The sequence below is a fragment of the Geospiza fortis genome, unplaced genomic scaffold, assembly GCF_000277835.1.
Source record: "Geospiza fortis unplaced genomic scaffold, GeoFor_1.0 scaffold99, whole genome shotgun sequence".
Taxonomy (NCBI): domain Eukaryota; kingdom Metazoa; phylum Chordata; class Aves; order Passeriformes; family Thraupidae; genus Geospiza; species Geospiza fortis.
The window spans coordinates 642,974-662,716 of NW_005054521.1; the positions used below are offsets into that span (position 1 = coordinate 642,974).

The 19,743-nt window shown below is 41.2% G+C and overlaps 1 protein-coding gene across 1 annotated transcript in view; it reads left to right on the forward strand.

The window, feature by feature from the left end:
- Positions 1-2: 2 nt before the first annotated feature.
- The window catches only part of MRPS5 (mitochondrial ribosomal protein S5), a gene marked incomplete at its 5' end in the record, with an annotated part of 26,975 nt that continues 7,234 nt past the window's right edge, over positions 3-19,743 (forward strand). Inside the window, 5 exons of the mRNA XM_031063681.1 lie at positions 3-15; positions 908-1,045; positions 11,005-11,130; positions 11,426-11,659; positions 14,055-14,089. Of these exons, the coding sequence (XP_030919541.1) occupies positions 3-15; positions 908-1,045; positions 11,005-11,130; positions 11,426-11,659; positions 14,055-14,089 (546 nt within the window). The remainder of the gene's footprint in view (positions 16-907; positions 1,046-11,004; positions 11,131-11,425; positions 11,660-14,054; positions 14,090-19,743) is intronic.

Here is a 19,743-nt window from a genome sequence, read left to right on the forward strand (position 1 = left end):
GGGCGGCCTGGAGAGGTGATGGGGCAGCGGGAGCTGGGGCAGCCTCCGCGGGGAGGGCAGCGGCCACCGGCACGGGCAGGGAGGCGGGAGGCGGGGGAAATCCCGCAGGGCGAGCGGAGCGCGCTCAGGGGGCACACACGGACATCTGTCCATGGGCACACCCCCATCCATGGGCACTTCCAGACATCCATGGGCACTTCCAGACATCCATGGGCACACCTGGGCATCCATGGGCACTTCCAGGCATCCTGGGCACACCCAGGCATCCATGGGCACATCCAGACATCCATGGGCACACCCCCATCCAGGGGCACCTGGGTCCTCTGCAGTCACTTTTTGAAACTCAAATGTATTATTTTTTAAAGTATACATAGAAGGAAGGGAAAACGTCTTTATTTTCCACAGTCCTCTGAAAACTTTCTTGCCTTTCTTTTCTTCAGCCAAACCTCAGCAGTTAATGCATTTCAGGTCTCTTTTAATCCTCAGGGCAGTCTGTAATGAAGTGGTGCCAAACTCTGATTGGAGCCTGAACATTAGGACAGGCTTGAAAACAAGCTGGTGGTTTTTCCTCGGTGGAGGGAAACATTTCCACAGTCTAGTCACAAGAATATCCTTTAAAAACCCCAACCATTTCTTGCAGGTTAACCAGGAAAAATAAAAGGCTGCAAGTACTTCTTATAATTTATTAAAATCACTCTATCAGCAAGATAGAGTGCCTTCTATTTGTGACATTTTCTGTTGCAATGTTTTCCCTCCCACCTTCTTCTTTGCACTTCAAGACAAAAGGTTCAAGTCTGATTCCCTTTGAAAATCACTGGCTTCCCTTCCCATGCCTATATTTGCAGAAAACACAACTTTAAGGAAGGAAATGTGCTGTCTATAAACACCTGTGTGTCTCTGTTCCCAGGGTTTGCTCCTGTGCCAGTGGGAGGGAGCTGCAGCTCCTACTGCAGCCTGGCATGGGCTCTGCAGACACGGTGCTCCCTCACTGCCCCCTGGACTGGGACCCTGGAGCAGTGCAGGAAAAGCAGCTTCTTCAATACCTGTAAGTCCTGAGCTGGATAAAAATTATTAACTGTAACAATCAGGAGAGGGAAAGAAAACACTACCTTGGAGAGACACAGCCCTGAAAATCTGTGTATGCTGACTTTTTTGTGTCTCCTGAGATTACAGGGCAGCTGCAGGTGTTGACAGAAGTGTGTGCACAAAATCAGGTTATCATCTTTTAATAGCAAACAGGGGTTTGCTTTGAGTCCCAGTGACTCCACCTGATGTATGTCATTGGATGGAAGGAGGAAGCGGCTTCCCCTCTGTTTCCTAGGCCTTTATTCAGAGTATAAATTGTGTGTTTATCTCCTAAATTAATTCTGAGCCACAGGCAAGGCCTGCTGTTGAAGCTGTGCTGCCTCAGAAGTGAAATTGCTGCAAGGGTAACAGTCCTGCAGATTGTCTGCTCTGGTGCAGTGTTTTCCTCAGCCCTGAGAGGAATTTCACCCATGCTTGCCACAGCTGAGCAGCAATGGCTGTTTAAATGCACACTCAGGAGTGTGAGCTGAGGTACGTGGGGGCCTTTTTCACCTGCTTTGTGCTCCCTTATCCTGTCCCAGAGGGGAAGAGAAGAAATGGCAAGGACACAATCCCTGGCAGAGATAACTGCAGCAATTAGAGAGTTGAAATTTGATTGTTTCTGATCCACAGAATTTAAGAGCTCTGCCGAATCAGCCTCTCAGAACTGGTGGGCTCTTCCCATTCTCAACATCTGGGTGCAGAAGACTGCATTTGCTTTCTTTACATCTGCTCAAGAGAAGGGGTTAACCAGTCAGGCTGGGCTTGCTGCTCATCTTATCCTGTAAATTTTGACCACTGACTGATTCCAAGAATTGAGGGTGGAGAGGTCTCCAAGGGCTCGGGAAAGGCTGCAGTGTGAGCTGCAGGTTCTGCATGGAAAAGGCTTTCTAAGGATGCCACCTGCAGGGAGAGCTCGTTTAGACAAGCAGCAGCAAGATGAGAATATGGAAGAAGCCACCCTCTGTTGTTATTTTGTTTATCTTAAATTAAACATGTAGCACCACAAGTGATTGCAATGTGATTAGGATTTGTAGGTTAGATTATTTCCTTAATTAGCCTTGTGTTCATACTCACAAGCTCTGGATGAGCTCTGTTTTACCAGGAGCTTTTCAGCATGTCTGGTTAAATGACTGAATTAGAAATATTTGCTGTGATGGCATCCGTGTTGTTTAGTAAAATTTGATATATTTAGGCAAACTACCTAAAAGTATTGGTTTATTTAATGAGATGTAGCAACCTGGAAAAATGAAAGTGTACCTCCTTTATGTATTAAGCAGAGACAGTAGCCATGAGATTCAGAAGACTCAGGGTTTTGTATTTCCAAGTACAGTTATTCTAAGAACACTTTCTCTTACAGAAGTAAAAAGCAAAATCTTCACAATGCTAATGAAGTGGATACAAACAGTAGAAATCACTCAAATCCTTAGCAGTGCAGTTGCTTCAGAAGTGGCAGCATTTAAAATGCAGATATGACCATTTTATGTGGAGTAGCTGTCTAGTGAAATGTCAGCCAAATGACAGAGCTTTGTGCCTGGGAAGGGTGACTGGATTTTTCTCTCTCCTTAGTGAATGCTTAATGATCTTCCATCATTCCTTGGGCAATATCACTCTGCTCTTGTTGGTAGGGTCATCTGAACCTTCAACATAACTCTTATTTTTAATGGTTTGACTGGTTTAAATAGAAGGAATTCATTTAAATAGGAGGAATTGCAATTACCCTAGGCATTTGGCTCTGATCCTTACCCAGGTAGTTCTCTCCTTCAACTCTGACGCAAAAACATACACAGGGAGTTATTCCTGTCCTGTGACATATTTCAGTGAGTTTTTAATGAAATACTGTAAAATTATCTTCTTATTCCAGGCTTATTTCCCCTTTCCAGCCTCCTGATCATGGGAAGCAGTTCAGTTTTCATTTACTGGTTTGGCTGTCTCCCAGCCTTAGGAATTATCTTTGACCCCAGGCATCCAAACCAGCATGATTTTCTCAACATCTGTTATGCATCCAAGTGCATGTGAGATAAAGAGCTTTTATTTGATACTGGGACTATTAAAAATTAGACTGTCCTACTCACAGGTGGTTCCATGATTTACCCTGGGGAGCCACTCATGGCATCACAGAATGGTTTGGGTAGGAAGGGCCTTAAAGAGCATCTTGTACCAAAGGCACTTCTGTGACCTTTCTTACACCTTCCACTGCTCCTTAAGACTGCTCCTTAATTGCATTTTGTACCATGTTTTTGTAGTCTTATGTGAGTTTTCTTTGGGATTAATTGTTCATTTTGACAGCCTTGTCTAACTCCATGATCAGAATTTAAAAATACTTACTTTTTCAATTTACAAAGAATTTTTCTTGAAGTATGAGCATTCCAGATAAATAATTACAGAGCTGCCTCTTGTCATTATCAGTGGTACCATAAGAAGAGTTTGCATGTTTCAGCATTAAGGATGTAAAGAGTTACATCTGTACCACTGCTTTTTAATTTTTTTTTCCTTTTACAAGAGAGTTGTCTGTATGTTGAAAAATAGTTAGTTAATTGCTTTTAGTCAAAAGAAAGGGGACTGACTGCCTTCTAGTTAATTGTACCTGGAGAGGTACAATTCTATTGGGTTTTGATTTGATTGGGGTGTTTTTACAGTATTTATTTTGATAGTTTTATGATATTACTTTTCAAAGGTATTTAGCCTGATTTTCATTTTGTTTTGAGGAACTGAACCAAGCCAAAGGTGTTTAGTTTGCAGAAACCTCACTGAAATTTCTCTTCTCCATATCCATCTGGTGACACGGAGACATGATAGTTTCTAAAAATAAAAAATGAAAGCTTTAATAATCAAAGCAACCTTCAAAAGATAGTAGCATTTCCAGGACCATATACTAGCCACGTTTAAGGTCCTTGGTTTTTCATAAAATGTTATAAAGAAAAAAAAATACAATTTCTCAGATGCTGGAATTGTAGCTGGATTTATTCAGGGTTTGAATTGAGACTGACAGTCAACCTGACAATCCCATGTCTGCAGCTTCTGCTGACATTGTGACAAATTGGCAGTTTTAGAAAATGTGAAATTCTAATCTGAGTGCACTGTGGAAGTGTGCTCAGGACTTGCAGTTAAGTGGAGTTATTCCCTGTGTCAGTGTAGCACTGTGAATGCATCTTTTGGAATAATTTCCAGGTTTTGTTGTACTGTCAGGATGCAAGTTTTGTTTCTGTATTTTGAGGAAAATGCCCAAAACTTTCCCATTCTATCTTGGGGAAAAAATAATTAGACTATAGATGTCTTTTTCTGCCGACAAATTTGCAGACCCACCTAAATAAAATTTTTATGCAATCCACATAATTGGAACTTTTGCACTTTTTAACAATGTTATTAAATTACTGTGAATAAATAGATAGCACCAAGAGCTTCAGACTTGTATTAACAAAATCAAACAGAGAAAGTTTGGTGGTAGATCAGGGGTTTTTTTCCTGTTTCACTCTTCTGGAAATCCCTCTAGCAGTGAGAAGTAGAACTGAGCTTAAGTTTTCAGTAGAAACACACCAGGTATGTGCAGTTCTTATTTTTAATCTGTAAACTCTTATCTAAAACCATTTTTATATCTGTCCCATGGTAGTGATCCCTTGGATGGCCTCATGTTGATTTTTGTGGTGTTGCTGTAGCCCTTATCCTGGTGAGACATTTCCAATGCCCAGGTTCTGGCAGGTGCAGCTGGATAATGCTGCACCAGTTACTGCTGTGAGACTCAGCAATGCTGTCCAGACTGAACCCTTCACAGTGCTCAGGGCTTCCCAGGTTTGTGGAAAGCCCTGGGGAGCTCACAGATGATACCCTCAGAAGATGACATCTGCAGGGGCTGGAGGCAGAATTGCAAAGAGGAGAATGTATTTTGCTTAAGCAGCTCTGGTTTTTAGTGGCCTCACCTGGGAGGGGGAGATTTTTATCTTCTCATTATCTTCCAGCAGAACTCAGTATCAGATATGCATCATATGCTGCCATTTTTAAAATCTGAGAGGTCTCTTTTGAGAAAGGGTCTCTTTCTTTGAAGAAAACAATGTTTTGAGTGTGGTGACTTAATACACTTGAGAATAATCTGGCACTATATCTCATTTTTTATTCATATAGTTCCATGCTTTTCTGCTCATGGGCCAGGGTGAGACAGAAAATCAAGTGATGTCCTATGATGGCAGACAGTGGCATTGCAGAGGTCAAGTGGCAAGAGCAGCTCTCATTTGGGATGGGCACACTGATGTTGATGAGTCTGCTGTAGAATCAGATGTTAAAAGTGATCCCTCTGGTATTAGAATGCCATTGTTCCATTTTTCTCTCATTAATAAATCTCTTTGTATTTTCATCTGCAGAATATTCCCTTTTGAATCATGGAGGAGAGGATTCAACCTAGAGGAGTTAAGCATTTTCCATAAGTAACTTTACAAAGCCTGAGTAGGTCTTGGAATGAAAGACTTCCATGTTTAAAGCTAGGAGGAAAATACATTAGAAACATAACTCCTCAGGAATAACAGATGGTGTGAACTGAGCTGACAGGTTTTGAGCAGTGTATGAGTTCAGCTGAGGATAATTAAGGTGTGTAAAGTCAAACTCCATCTTTGTTTTGGATGGTTCACTGCTGTTGTTTTGGAAGTAGGTTTTAATGTAATTGTGAGAATGACTGCAGCCACTCATAAGAATTGAGCTTGAAGTTGAATGTTAATACATGCAATTGGAAATGACATCTAAATTATTTGAGTCATGTTCAGCCACTGCAATGAGTTGTAGGTTTTGCTCTTAAGACAGCTGCTCTGTGTATGTTTTCTCCTAGCACCTTTACCCTAAATGCTTTGTAGTTAAGGATATTGTTGTCAGGCACATTTTGTAAGATGATGGAGACAGAATGTGGCATCATAAGGTTAGATTTTTGGATCACTCCTTTTCCTAACCTAAGCTACTTAAATTGCAGTTCTTTGCCAAATCCTGGTTGGAGTGGTTGATGTAGCCTGCTCTGTGCCAGCCTCTGTCCTAGGAATCTTTGAAGTACATGTGGAAAGGGAGCTGAAAGCAGAAAGTTATTTTTTGGAATGGTGTTTGTGAAACAACAGAGAGATGTATATTCCTGCAGAAAATGGGAGACCAAGGTTGAAGTCCTTCAAATCAGAAGTGTATGGGTCTCCAGGTTCAAGATAAGTGTGTTAAACTTCTGGATTAAGTAAAAGGGGTAAGTTAATGAATTTAAAGGCCTGCATCCAAGAAGAAATGTCTCACTGTTGTCATTAAGCAGCTGTATGTGTAATTTATCATTAAATTTGTAGCAGCACATTCTCTGCTTGTTCATATTTCATATGCATGAAGCATTTTTTTTCTAAATCCTGGTTTTGTCTGGAGATGGTGGCAATTGGTGTTTTCTAAGATTTCATCTGTTAATAAAAGTGTGTATTCCAGGCTGAAACTTGAAAGAGAATGTGATTGAAAAGACCTTACTGAGCTCCTTAGGTAATACAGCTGCACCAATGTAATGGTGTTAGTGGACAGCAGTGCACTGAGGCACTGTTTATTGTAAGTAGAAGTATGATTATTATAACAAGTTCTTTACTCTTTTTATTATGTCAATATTAATGTCTTTCTATCTCTGCTGCTGTGCTGCCACAAGCTATTTGTCACCAAAAACCTGAGGGAAAGATTACTTGTATTGGAAAGAAGTGAGCCTACTTAGCTGTTTTACAAAATTGATTCTTTCTTCTCCTTTTATTCCCTTCAGTTTTCCAGCTTACTGCTCTTTGTCTTTCTTTGTATGCTCAGCAAGCTGTGAACTCATCTTCCAGGAGACAAAGAAATCTGATTTTAATCTCAGTAAATGAGTATCTAGGATACTAGTTTCTAATGGGGCTTACAGCAAGTCTTTCAATACTTTTGGTTTACTGAGGTGTGGCCAAATATTAATCTGATAATTACCTGTCTCATTCCAGCTATTCATGAATAATATAAAAAGACAAAACCCCAAATCCCTTCCAGAGTATTACAGATACCTTTTGTGTAGATTAAGCAAAATGGAGTGATGTGACACAGACTTACTGTTGTTAGTGATCAGCCTGCAGGAAGCATGCTTTCAGCTCAGTTCAGTAGTGGATCATTTTCTTGTCTATAAAATAAAATCTTATAGATGACACTTTTTCCCCCCACTCAGTAGCTCTCTGCTTTTGGGTAACTGACTAAAAACGTGTAGTGGCTTTTATGACTGGTTTTATTTTAGCTCTTGAGGAATGCATGCAACATCCTATTTCACAAAGGCAAAATAAAATAAGCCCATAAATCTCAAAGACACTGCATGTCTGCTGTAGTGTCTTCATTCCAGAGCATCTCCACAAGTGTAAAAGCAGTGCACTGCTCCTCCTTTCTGCCTGCAGTTACTTCCTCCAAATCATCCACTCCTCCTGCCTGTGTGTGTGCTCACTAATCACCTTGGTGCTTTGCTGCCAAGTCAGATTGACCTTTCTTACACACAGATTTTTTTCTCCAGTGCTGTGTTGTCTGTCTGTCATAAGCAATGTCCCCACCACTGCAATGCTCCTGATGACAGCCTATCCCTTTCACATCCCATTCTTGTCACTTTGTCTTAAAATCAGCGTGATACCTCCATCCTATAAAGAACTCAGCAGCCTGCAGGCTTCTGATGTGTTTCATTAAATGCAGCTGCTTTCCAAACCCATGATGGTATTACTATAGACTGATGAGATGAACTGCACTTTGGGACCAAATGTGATGTTTTCATCCGGTTCTAATTTTGTCAGGATTTGTGCAGGGCTTGAGGCCAAAGCTTGACTCGGCCTGACCTGTTCTTCATGGATGTGTTGGCATTGAATGTTCTCCTCTGGTGCAACACAATGTCCTTACTCTGTGACCTTTGCTACTTCCCTCTATTGGAATTAAAGTGATCTGATTGTATGTATATTTGGAGTGCAGCTCAAAGAGCAGGATTTTTTTTGGCATCTATTACCAGCTCCAGAGCTGCTCTTTTCTCTTAGCTGCTTGTTGCTGCCCCTCTGCAGCCTGCTTTGTAGCTGTTTGACCCTTTGTAGGGTCACCCAAACTGCAGATTGAGAGACTGTTCCAGCTTAAAAATAGCCTTGCAAAGAAAAATGTAAGTACCTTTACTGTGGTTCCATGTTTCCAGGCTAGCAGGATTATAATTTTTAAAAAAGAATTGCTAGTTACACAGTGTTTTCTGAATCAGCTAAGAAGCTTAACAGGATTGATGATCAGCCTTCCACCTAATGGAGCAGCCCCATAGTTAACTTAGCATGATTTACTGAAAAACCCATTACCTACTTATTTTGCTTTTTCCCCCCAAGAAAAATTTGCAGTAAGGAGGTTATGAATTTTTATATAAGTTTTTGTTGGTTTTGGTGTGGTTTTTCTGTTGGTTTTGTTTCCCCCACACATTTAGCTCACAGCTACATGGATCGGTGTGTTGTAATCAGCTGGAAGGTTTTTAGTGGCTGGCAGTTCAGACACTGGTTTTAAGCCATTTGATGCAGCTGCTGCTTGTGGGATTTTTTTTGACTTCCAAACCTCTGGACATTGGGGTTCTCTTGAATGTCTAGAAAAAAGCATGTAATTTCAGACAAAAATTTGTATTTTACAGGGACTAAAGCTTACCCAGGAGGCTTTTCAATTCTTTTTTCACAGCATATAAGAAGTGGGATAAACGTTGCTGTTATCAATGGACATCTGTGCTGATCTGTAGATTTCCACTTGTCTGCAGTAGAGCCAAAATCCCTGTTACATGTTTTGCCTTGTTGAGCTGTTCATACACCATGTTTTTTGGGTATGTGGTGAGTTTGGAGGCCACCCTGCTCTTGGCTGTCTTGGGGTAATATTGTTTTGTAGCTCCCTGGACTTGCAGAGTTGTGTGTCCTTCCTTGTGTACTGAGCTTTGATTGTTGGATTCAGGATTCTCAAAGAGGAATCAGTTGTGCTTCCTACTTGGAAAAAGATATTTGAGTGAATAGGTGTGTGTCAAACTCTTCGAAGAACCACCTTGACATCTTAAAGAAACTTGGTACAAAAATAACCTGGGCACTCAGTGGCATCTCTGAGCATCCTGGATTGTTTCTGTCCCTCACTGTGTTGTCAGCATGGCAGAGCTTTGCCCAGTTCCAAAGCATTTTCCAGTCTGTGGGGCAGGATCTCTCAACCACATTATTCTGAAAATAATTAATTGCTGGGGTGAAGTGGTAGTGATTTTATGGTTATTTTAATTCCCCTGGTTAAAAGTTTTTTACTTTTTTTTTTTTGGTCAACTTTAAATAAACAAAATCAGTTTTTAATCAGAGAAGACAAGATTAACACTGCCCCTGGGTCAAGCACACAATAGGGGCTGCTGCTGGACAAGGAGCTGTCCCTGGGCCAGCCCTGCCCTGGGGACAAGAAGGCCAAGGGGACCCTGGGCTGCATCAGGAACTGCAGTGCCAGCAGGGCAGGGAGGTGATCCTGCCCCTCTGCTCAGCCCTGGGGAGGCCAGTCTGGAGTGCCGGGTCCAGTTCTGGCATCCTCAGGACAAGAGCGACCTGGAGCTCCTGGAGAGGGTCCGGCAGAGGGGAACAGAGATGATGAAGGGACTGGAGCACCTCAGTTCTGAGGAGAGGCTGGAGGAGCTGGGGCTGCTCAGCCTGGAGAAGAGACACTGAGAGGAACCTCATCCATGTCTGTCAGTGCCTGCAGGGAGGGGCCAGAGCATGGACCAGGCTCTGTCCAGAGGCAGTGGGACAATGGGGCAGTGGGACAATGGGGCAGGAGCTGAGGCTCAGGAAGTTCCACCTGAACATGAAGAAGAACTTCCCTGTGCAGTGCCTGAGCACTGGGACAGATTGCCCAGAGGCTGTGGAGTCTCCCTCACTGGGGATAGCCAAGAACCATCTGGACACCATCCTGTGCCCTGGGCTCTGGGATGGCCCTGCTTGAGCAGGGAGGTTGGAGCAGATGACCCACGGTGGTCCCTTCCAGCCTGACCCATCCTCTGTGATTCTGTGAAATATTATCTATGGTGTCTTTTCACATAATCAGTTTCTTTTTGGTGTAGTTTTTTCTTTTTTTCCTCTCTCTTTTTTTTTCTTTCTTTTTTTTTTTTTTGGGGTGGGTTTTTTTTTTTTGTTGTTGTTGTTGTTGTTGTTGTTGTTGTTTTTTGGTTTTTTTTTTGGTCTAAGCTGCTGTGGTGTCCTCTGTTGCCATCAGCTGGGTGAGCAGGAGTTTGCAGGTAACTACTGAATCTGTCTCCTTAAGTCTTGCTCTGCTCTGCTGGGTGAAGCACCAAGGCAGTGCATGGTCCTGGCCCTGAGGAGGCCTGACAGAGCCAGAGCTCTGTGATGATGCTGTTAAAGTGTTTTGTATTCCTTTCTCCTTACATTCCTTTCCACTTACACAGGCAATAAGGGGGTCGTTATATTTTCAGAACTTGAGAAAAGCAGCAGGTTTATGTTTTGCCTAATTTTTTGTGTTTTGTGCATTTTAAAGCAGGGTAGCCCTTGGATACTTTTAGGGGTGATTTAAGTTGACTGTCACTGCTCAGTGTCCTTGGATAAGTACTGCAAGGTGTTGCTGCTCTGAGTTGCTAATGAATGATTTTCTTTTCATGACCTGCAAATGAATACCATACTGGTTACTTGTTAGGAATATTTGTCCTTAAATCAATCTTGAAAAACCTTGTAAAAAATATGCCCTTGGCTGTGGGCCTCTCTCAGTGCAGTAATCAGGAGTAGAGGCACATCTTTGCACCAAATACATATGCACAGAGTTGGAAATCATTTTCTTGGCAAGGCAGTAATGCTACAGTTTAAATTCCAGCAAAGCAAAGATCAAGCAGGTTTCAAGTCTGGGGTTACTTTTTGTTCAGCTTCAGTTTCCAGTGTAAGCTGTACTTGAATATAACTTAAGGAAGTTTTTTTTTTATTTCAGTGACAGCTGATCAGCTGTGGAAAGGAGCTTTGGCAGAGACTGGCGTGGGAGTAAAGAAAGGAAGAGGAAAGAAAAAGAAGAAAAAGCTAAGGAAGAATCTCAATAGAGGCCAGGAGATTGGTGAAGGTAGATCACAAATACAAAGCTGAAGACACATCTTGATGTTTTTGTGTACAGTGTTTCTTGATTTCATAAGTGGACAAATTTCTTTTCCTTTCTGTGATGCCAGACTGCTTTGTCTTTAAACAAAAAAATCTTGATATGATTATTTAATGTTGGTTTTGCTTTTTCAGTTATAAATTCTGCATCATAGAATGCATTTGAAATACGTGAGAATTTTCCATGTCGTTGCATTTTTCCTGAGTGCAGAGTTGCAATTCTCATTTGGAGCAAAGCATAATTTTTCTCTGTTATTTCTAAGGACGTTCTGGTTTCCTCTGGCCTGGTCTTAATGCTCCTGTGCTGCAAACTGGGAAAGTGCAGGAAGTTTCCCAACGAAAAAAAGAAGAACGAGAGAGAATTCAGTCTGAAATCATTCAGCAGAGAGATACATTTGAGAAGAAAAAGAAAATAAAAATTAAGAGAGAGGGAGGATGGAGTGGAAAGTGCTGGGGAGGTGTCATTCTGGATCCTCCTGACCCTGGTCCCAATGGAGGTAAGAAAACCAATTATCTTCTGCCTCTCCCTTCACCTTTCTGAGGGGAGACTTGGAGAAAGTGAGATCCAGACTTTTTCTGTGACTGAAAATTGGTTTTGTACTTTGTTCCAGGCCCACACACAAGCAAGCTAAATCAAAGAGCAAGTACAGCAGTGAAATCTGTTAAAACACTGCTTTATTTCCTGCAGCTGTTAGACTGAATGATTTTATGTGGTATTACAGAGTACTCTGTTCTGTCAGACTGCTGCAGGAGTCTTGAAGGATGGAAATGTTCTTCTGTGTCCACCATCAATTGTCTTGAGTATGAAGTATAGTCATGGGTTTTTTATAGTTTCTTAAAGGATCTTGTGGGATAAATCAATCTTGTTGAAATTCTAGTTCAAATAATGAAATAGGGTTAAAGATTATGTAGTTTGAATGTAGCTTTTAGAAGAAGCTGCAATAAATAACTACCATAATAACTGTAAACGTTATTTTTTATTTCCTAAGTACTTCAATATAGTGAAGCTAGAGCTTTTACATGTACAGCAGAGAGATGACTTTTTTACAGTGCTGTTATTTAGACTACTAGAGATTCTATAGTAGCTTTAACATTTAGAAGCCTAATCTTTGTCAACTAATTAAACATGAAAAGGACTTGTCAGTTCCTGTTGAGCTGCGTTTTTATTGTGAAACTCTGCTTATTGACATCTTTCTGTACACTTTTATAGTAAGAGGAGCTAAGAAAGACAGGTGGTACTTTCTAGCACTGTTGCATTTCATTTTGTTACCCTAAGAGCAAATATTCTGTGGAAGGCAGTGATGGGACAATGGATTTGGCCAACTGTCACTGAATCTGTCAATGTAAAAATAGGAGATCTGAGAGATTAATTGCTCCAAATTCCCCATAAGTCAATGGTGGAACATGGAACAAGTCAAGGAAGTGCCATGGTTCTAGTTCCATACTCTGAACACAAGACTGTGTTGAGTTTATCCCACTAAAAGAAGCGACAGCTGTTGTAAACAGCGTTTATGCATTTGTGAACTTTACCTTCTGGTATTTTCCTTGATTTTGCTTTTGGCTGGTACTACTGATATGGATTACTTGCATTAAAGTTGGCAGTGTGGAGCCTGTTCTAGTCAGATCAAGTTCTGCCAACAAGAGGAAAGGGCACTGCAATCAAAATAGGAGAATGAAGCTGTCAGCCTGTATTATAAATGAGTTTGAGAAAAAGCAGTTTCTGGTTAGCATGCACTGATTTCCTTTTAGTCTGCTAAAAATGTTGGGGATCTTCAGGCCCCCACAGTTCTTTCCGTTTCTTTCTTTTTATTCAGAGGATTAATGATTTTGCAGGGGAATTGGGACAATCCCTGTATGCAAAGCAATGTCAAGGTGATATGAATAGCAGACCTGAAACTGCCAAACCCAAAGAATCCTTTTGGCCTGAGACTGTGGCATGACTGGATTCCCTGGTGTCACTTCCTGTGCTAGCTAGGAGTGCAGAAGGAACAGTGTTTTCCACTCAGAAATCAAATTGCTTTTCTCCCAAGTTTGCAGTGTTTCTTTAGCAACTGAAGAGCTTCAGAGGGAACAGAGAGTGCCTGCTCATATCCTTACTGTCAGCTAGAAATCTGCTTTGTGCAGCCTGACAGATCTCTGAACTGTGCCAAGGTGATCATGTTTATAAACATCTTGAAGGTTTTGTGTAAATAATAAACCAATGTTTGGTCAAGGACTGAGGCCCCAGTTCTACACCATTACAGGCTTTTAAGCTTTCCTCCAAAATCTCACTGTAACAACACCAAGTAAAGGTTTTCTGTGTTATACTGAAGTGCTCTTGTTCATGGGGTAAATTGGAAAAGCAAGAGGTTTTAAGGACTGTGGTTATTTGAAGTGATCATATATTGTTTTGTTTCGTGCTCCCCTTCTCCCCTTTCTGGAATTTCACAAAAGTGTGGATACAGAAGTACTTTCATTTCCACAGAATCACAGAATCAAAGAATAGGTTGAGTTGGAAGAGGCTTTTTTCAGGTCATCTAGTCCAAACCCTGAATCTCTTTGAATCCCTGTTAATTGTATGATAAAAGCTTCAGAATATTCTGAAAATTTTGGATAATACTTTAGTCATAATGGAAGTGACCATCTGGTGATTTTAATGATTTACAGCTTTTGCTCTGTATATATGAAATTTGAGGTTTTTTTTCAGTTTAAGAGCAGTATTTAGGGAAGAAGTCAGTTTACACTGCTGGTTCAAATTATTCTTATCTTACCTTTTCTACTTCTTGCTGAGACAGCTTTATAAATTACAGCTCCATAGAAGTTGTGTCCTTCCTAATTTGTACCACCTACAGGAGGGTGTGCTGATAGACAAGGAACACAAGGAAATGTAACACCCTGTTTTTCTCCCTACAGAAACTTATGAAGATTTTGAAACAAGAGTCCTTGAGGTAAGCATAGCAGATCTTTCCAGGGACTTTGAAGAATTACCACTACTTTATATTGACCTTGGAATTATTTAACAAGTCTTTGCTAAGTCAGTATGATAGCAGTAGGAATTAGTCTGGTTTTCTGTTTCAGATGCACAACCTATGAGAAAGTGAGTTACCTTGCCTCTTCCTTTGAGAGAGAAGGGCTAACAGAAACATTTTATTGACAAAATAGCCTGATTTACAAGAGCTCCTTGTCTGAAAGTTAAAAGAATAACCAGGCAAGTCAGAAGCTGAGCTACCTGACAGCTGTACTCCAGAAAAGCATCTGAGGCTCCTCTCCTGTTCTGGTAAATGTGCAAATGGGTTTCCTTGCCCTTGATCATCTTTCTGCATTTTGTTGAGATGACCATCAGTTGGAATTCTATCCAGTGGCTTGAGTGTTTTCTGGGTAAATCCAAATCTTTGCTTGTGGCTGTGGGGTTTGGTACCTCCTGAGATGTGGAAAACAATGATGCTGTATTGTAATCTCAGTCTGGGTAATAAAAAATCGTGAGTTGGTTTCTGTTTATTTTTTTTAAATCCTGCAGAGGGGAAAGATGTAAACTGTTTTAGATGTCTGCTGTAAGGATGAAAAGCAAAGGATAAAAAGCAATGGTTATAAATAAAAAGCAAGGTAAATTTAGACATAAAGAATGACTTGCAAATGGGAATTTGAATACTGGAATGGATTGGGAGTATATGGAATGTCTGTCATTGGAGCTTTTTAAAAACAAGTTAGGTAATCTGTCAGAAGGGATGGGGAGACAAAATCTGTGACCTGTTAACCCCTTTTCATATCTCAGTGGGTTTTTAGAGTGGACTGGACCACACTATGTGTTTTGACTGATGCAGCAAAGACCAATTGGAGCGCTTGGCCTTTAGCTGTGTTTGAAGGCCATTTGTAAAAATGGAATTGCACAGGAACTGTTTCTAAAAGAAGTGATTTTTGTTCCCAAGCCCTGCAGCTGGCAGTGCCTTCTGCTGCCTGAAGGGGCCCATGGCAGAGCAGAGTATGTTGGACGCTGCTGTGCCATGTCACAGCTGGCTCTCACTTTGGGTGCCAGAGCAGGGGAGTTTGCTCTGCTGTACTGGCAGAATTGTTTACAAACAGCAAAGCTGAGTTGCTCTGCAGGGGTTCCATGTGCTGTAGAAATCTGTCTCAATGCTTTATTACATTTGAGTAATAAAAAAGCTTTTAGAAGCAGGCTGGGGCTCTGCTGTTAAATGAGATTGCCACAGTTGTGGCAATCTGAGAAAGTGGAATGTTTTTGCAGAAAAATAGCAGCAGCAAAAATTCTCTGTTCAAAATCAGCAGTGAGCTCAAGATAATTGAGTCTTACAATTTTCTGATAACAAGTACGAGTTTTGAAATAAATAGATCATTTTAGCATTCCTGGCTTAAATAGGTGAGAGACATGCTGCTATTTCTGGATGTGTTTTCCATTATATTTGCCTTCACAACAGTACAGGAGATTAAAATAATGTTTGCTGGGAAGTTGTGCTTCACAGCAAGAAACTCAGAGCCATTTTTAAAGGACTGCCTTATGAACAAAGGTATAATAGGCCCTTTCTCTTGTGATTATTCTACTGAAAAGGCTGTGCTGTTTTGCTAAACAAAGAAAGAAATAGCTTATTAAAGGGTTTTCTTATAATGTAGAAACAGAAAAGCTGTAATTTGATTTCTCCTGACTGAAAAATAGAGTATAGACAAGTTCAGATTTTCATGTCAGCTAGAACTGAAGTTATTGTAGAGAACTTGGGTTAACTGTTTCTTACTTTCCCTGCCAGCCTAAGGCAACATTTCCAGTTCTGCTCATATATTAGAGATAAGAACAATCTCTTTAAATAGAACTGATGGTAATGCTTAACTGGTGTTCTAACATAATATAATCACAGTGGTAATTAAAATCTACAGGTGCAGCTGACATGTGCCATTATTATTTTCACTTTAAGGCTTCATTTCATGTGTCATCAACCCTCAGATGAATTTTTCTTTTATTTTTCTCCAAAATGAACATGGTAACATAGAAAAAAGAAGTAGCCTACATGTCATCCTGTGCTTTAATAGTAATTGCCTTGTAGTGCAATTAAAACTAGAAAGTGAGACCTTGTGCCCAGTAGGGCGAAGGCACAGAGCATGGGGGTTGGTAGCCCTCTGAGTCTCTCATTAAGGGGAACTTTCTAAAGGAGAAGATAAAGTTATAAATAAAGCCCTTTGTAAAAGACAGATCTCAAAAGGGTTTTGTCTAACACTGAAATTTCCTCCTGCCAGTTGAGAAAACTGTGATCTTGGTGATTACTTGCTCGTTTGTTCATGGTTTTTTGTTTCCATTGCCTGTTTCTGGTGAAGGCAACTTGAAGAACTTTGTGCAAGCACGACTCCATTTTAGCAGGGTCAGTGCAACCTTTCCCATGTCAGAATAGATCTGGTTTTGAGCCAGATGGTTCAGGTATGGTACTATCATTTTTAAATAAACCAACAAAAACAGTCAGAGATTTGTGTTTGAGTGCTGAACTACAGAATGCAAAGTAGCAATAGGTGTTCTTGTCTCAGTCCATTTGGATCACTCAGATTTGCAGAGCAATATAACCTGTAAATTAAAGTGCATTTGATGAGCTTGCTGGGCAGGAAAACAACCAGCCACTCGATCCCCTTTGTATTGACGCATCTAGCACAGGAATTCACTAGTTCTTCACTCAATCCATCAAGTTTCTAGCTGACAAGTTCCTTGTGAATAACTGATAACTCTGAGGAAACCAGTTGCCAAACCAACAGTCAGAGTGTTCCTCCTTCCTCCTCTGCTGCAGTGCAGGTGTGGCACTGGGAGGCGCCTCTGTCATTGATGTCACACAGCTTGGAAATGTCACCTGTGCCACTGCCATCAGTTAGGGGGCTCTGAGGAACTGCCAGAAGCACAGCATGAAGGGATGGTGGCTGCAGGGGACAGAGAGCTCTGGGTGGCACTGGCTGCATAGTGGCTTCTGTTCCTTCCTGGACATCTTGTTTGCCTTCTTGTTGTCACTCTGACATGAGGAAGCTGCTTCCCTGCCTGCATCAGGCCTCTTCTTGACTCAGCTTGGTAGACTTGCTACTTGTGACAAAAAGAATGTTCTTTGATGCACAGGCTAAATCCCTTTGTTTCTCTTTATAAGTCATTGGAAGTTGTTTTTGCAGAGTGCAAAAAAAAGGCTTGTGAAAAAGAAATGCTGCATGAATTACAGTGTCTGAGATCCATTGTTTGACAGCCTTGACTAAAAAATTATATGGTATAAAGGATACTCTTTGAGTAATAATTTACTGCTAATTAGATGTTGCCTCAGAAGTACTTTTGGGGTATTTGTAGGCTCTACATTTTGCTTTTAGAATACAGGGGAGTTTTCTGTTCCCTAGATGATGGTGACAGTGTCTTTAGACTGACAATGAAAATTTCAGACAGTTTTTAACATAGCACCTGGAGCTACTTGTCACAGGAAAACATGAGAGGCCAGAGCTGTGCATTATTTCTGATACTCTTGGAGTACTCAAAAGATTTTGGCCTGCCCTAAAAGTAGAGTTTAGGAATGCTACCCTCAATTGGTTCTGTTGAATAAATACTTGATGATTTTTATCTCTTACCTGTCAGGCTGTATGGAAGGAATAAATGACATTTGGAACACCCAGAAGCTTTTGAGTGACTTCTAATTGGGCATAATTATGGCTCATCCTTTGAAAAGGAAATAAAGCCATTTCAAATGCAGAGTGACTGTGAGGGTGCATTACTGGGGGCTCAGTCCAAAGGATCTGTACTCAGCTGGGAGCTGTAGTAGGAGGCCACACTGAGAGAGGAGAGAGAGAGGAGCAGGACAAGGTTATTGGTGCTGCTTGTGTTTGTGTGAGTGTTGTTATTTCTGTTGTGTTGGCTTGCAGGGCTCAGTGTGGGATTGCATCCCCATCTTTCTGTAAGGGTGCTTGGATGGGCAGAGCATCTCCTGCCCTGAGGGTGAAGGTTTAGAACCATTTCAGTGTAAGCAGTGCAGCTGGGAGGAGTTCTGCCACTGTGGTACCAGTCAGCTCTAGCCTTGGTGCACAGAGTGCTGATGGGCACATGACATACCTACCATGGCTTTGGCTTTTGTTAACAAGTTGATTGCTCAATTCTTTTAGGTAGCTGGATTCCCAAACCTTTTAGCTGTGCCCCTGACCCTGTCTGGGCTCATTGGCATGGAAGTGCTTTTCCTTCAGCACTGCACCCTGCTCTCATTTGATCTCATTTCCCCTTGTACCTTGGAGAGCTGCTGGCACCAGAGGCTGATGTCCCCTGAGAGGATCAGCCTGTGCAGACATTTCTCTGCATAACAGCAGCAAAAGAGTGGCAGGGTCAGGAGTGTGGCCTAGAGGTGGCAAGTTCCTAGAAATCATATCTAGAATAGGATTTCTAGAAAGGAGGGATTCCCAAGGGCAGTCAAGTTGGCCAGTATTCATTTGGCTTTTACAGAAACAAAACCTCACAGGAAGTGTTGGAGTTTGACCCTTTTTTTAACCAAGTGCAAGAGCTGAAAGCATAATAATGTTTAGCAGCCTTTCTATGAGTGTAACTTGCTTCCACATTGTCATTTCTCCTCTTGATAGATGTTTGAGGTGGTTTGACTTTGGTTTTGAGGTGCTGCTCTTCCCTCAGTTCTAGAAAGAAAGCTGAGTTTGCAGCATTTCACCACTGGATGCTGGATACAAGGAGACAGTTAATCGGAGGTACACTGGGATTTAGGTTGAGCATGTGCTGCATCTGCTTTTAAAGTTTAAAACTTGGCTTTGAGTCTAACTTGAGTGGCAGTCTGATCTTAGGTGTGGTTGTGTCTGGGTTTCAGTCACTTTTCAGAGGCTGTGCTGTTTGAAGAGTGGCACAGAAGCTCCTTGCATGTGTCTTTATTGCCACATTCTGGAAAGGGAGAGGAATAATCCGTGAGGAGAGTTCTACAAACATCACATCCTTTATTTTTGACATGCTGACTCTATTTTTGTACAGATACCTACTGAGATTGGCAGCAGAAGATAAAAGTGTGTGCAAAGCAAAAATAGTATTCTCTTGATGCTCCTGGGGAGATGATTGTGCTTCACTCTCTTTGCTTCCATTATTATTTTGCATTTTCTCTAAATAGCCCATTTACACAGGCACTTTATCTTATGGGGTGTGGATTTTTAGATGTTCTTGTCAGCAGTGAGTTTGAAGAAAGAAAAACAGCTTGGAATAAGCAATTGGCAAGGCTGGTATTTCTTCAAAGTGCTCTCTAGAATGTGTGGGCACCTTGAATTAAACAGCATCTTTATTTTAATGAAAGTAAGGTGAAATTTTTGAAACCCTAACCATAATCTGTACCTAGTGAAGACACTGAAATTTTGAAGGGGTTGTTGGTTTCGGGTTTTTGTTGTTTTTTGGTTTTGGTTTGGTTTGGGTTTTTTGTTTTTGTTTTGTTTTGTGGGGGGGTTTTGTTTGTTTGTTTTGGTTGGTTGGTTGGTTGGTTATTGTTACTTGGGTTTTTTTTATTTCTTATGGTGAATTTTAGTAAGAATGTTTAAACCATGACCAAGTATTTTCTAATAATCTACTTTCAAATGCATAACACTATGAGCAGAGTAGCTTACTGAAGAATTACAT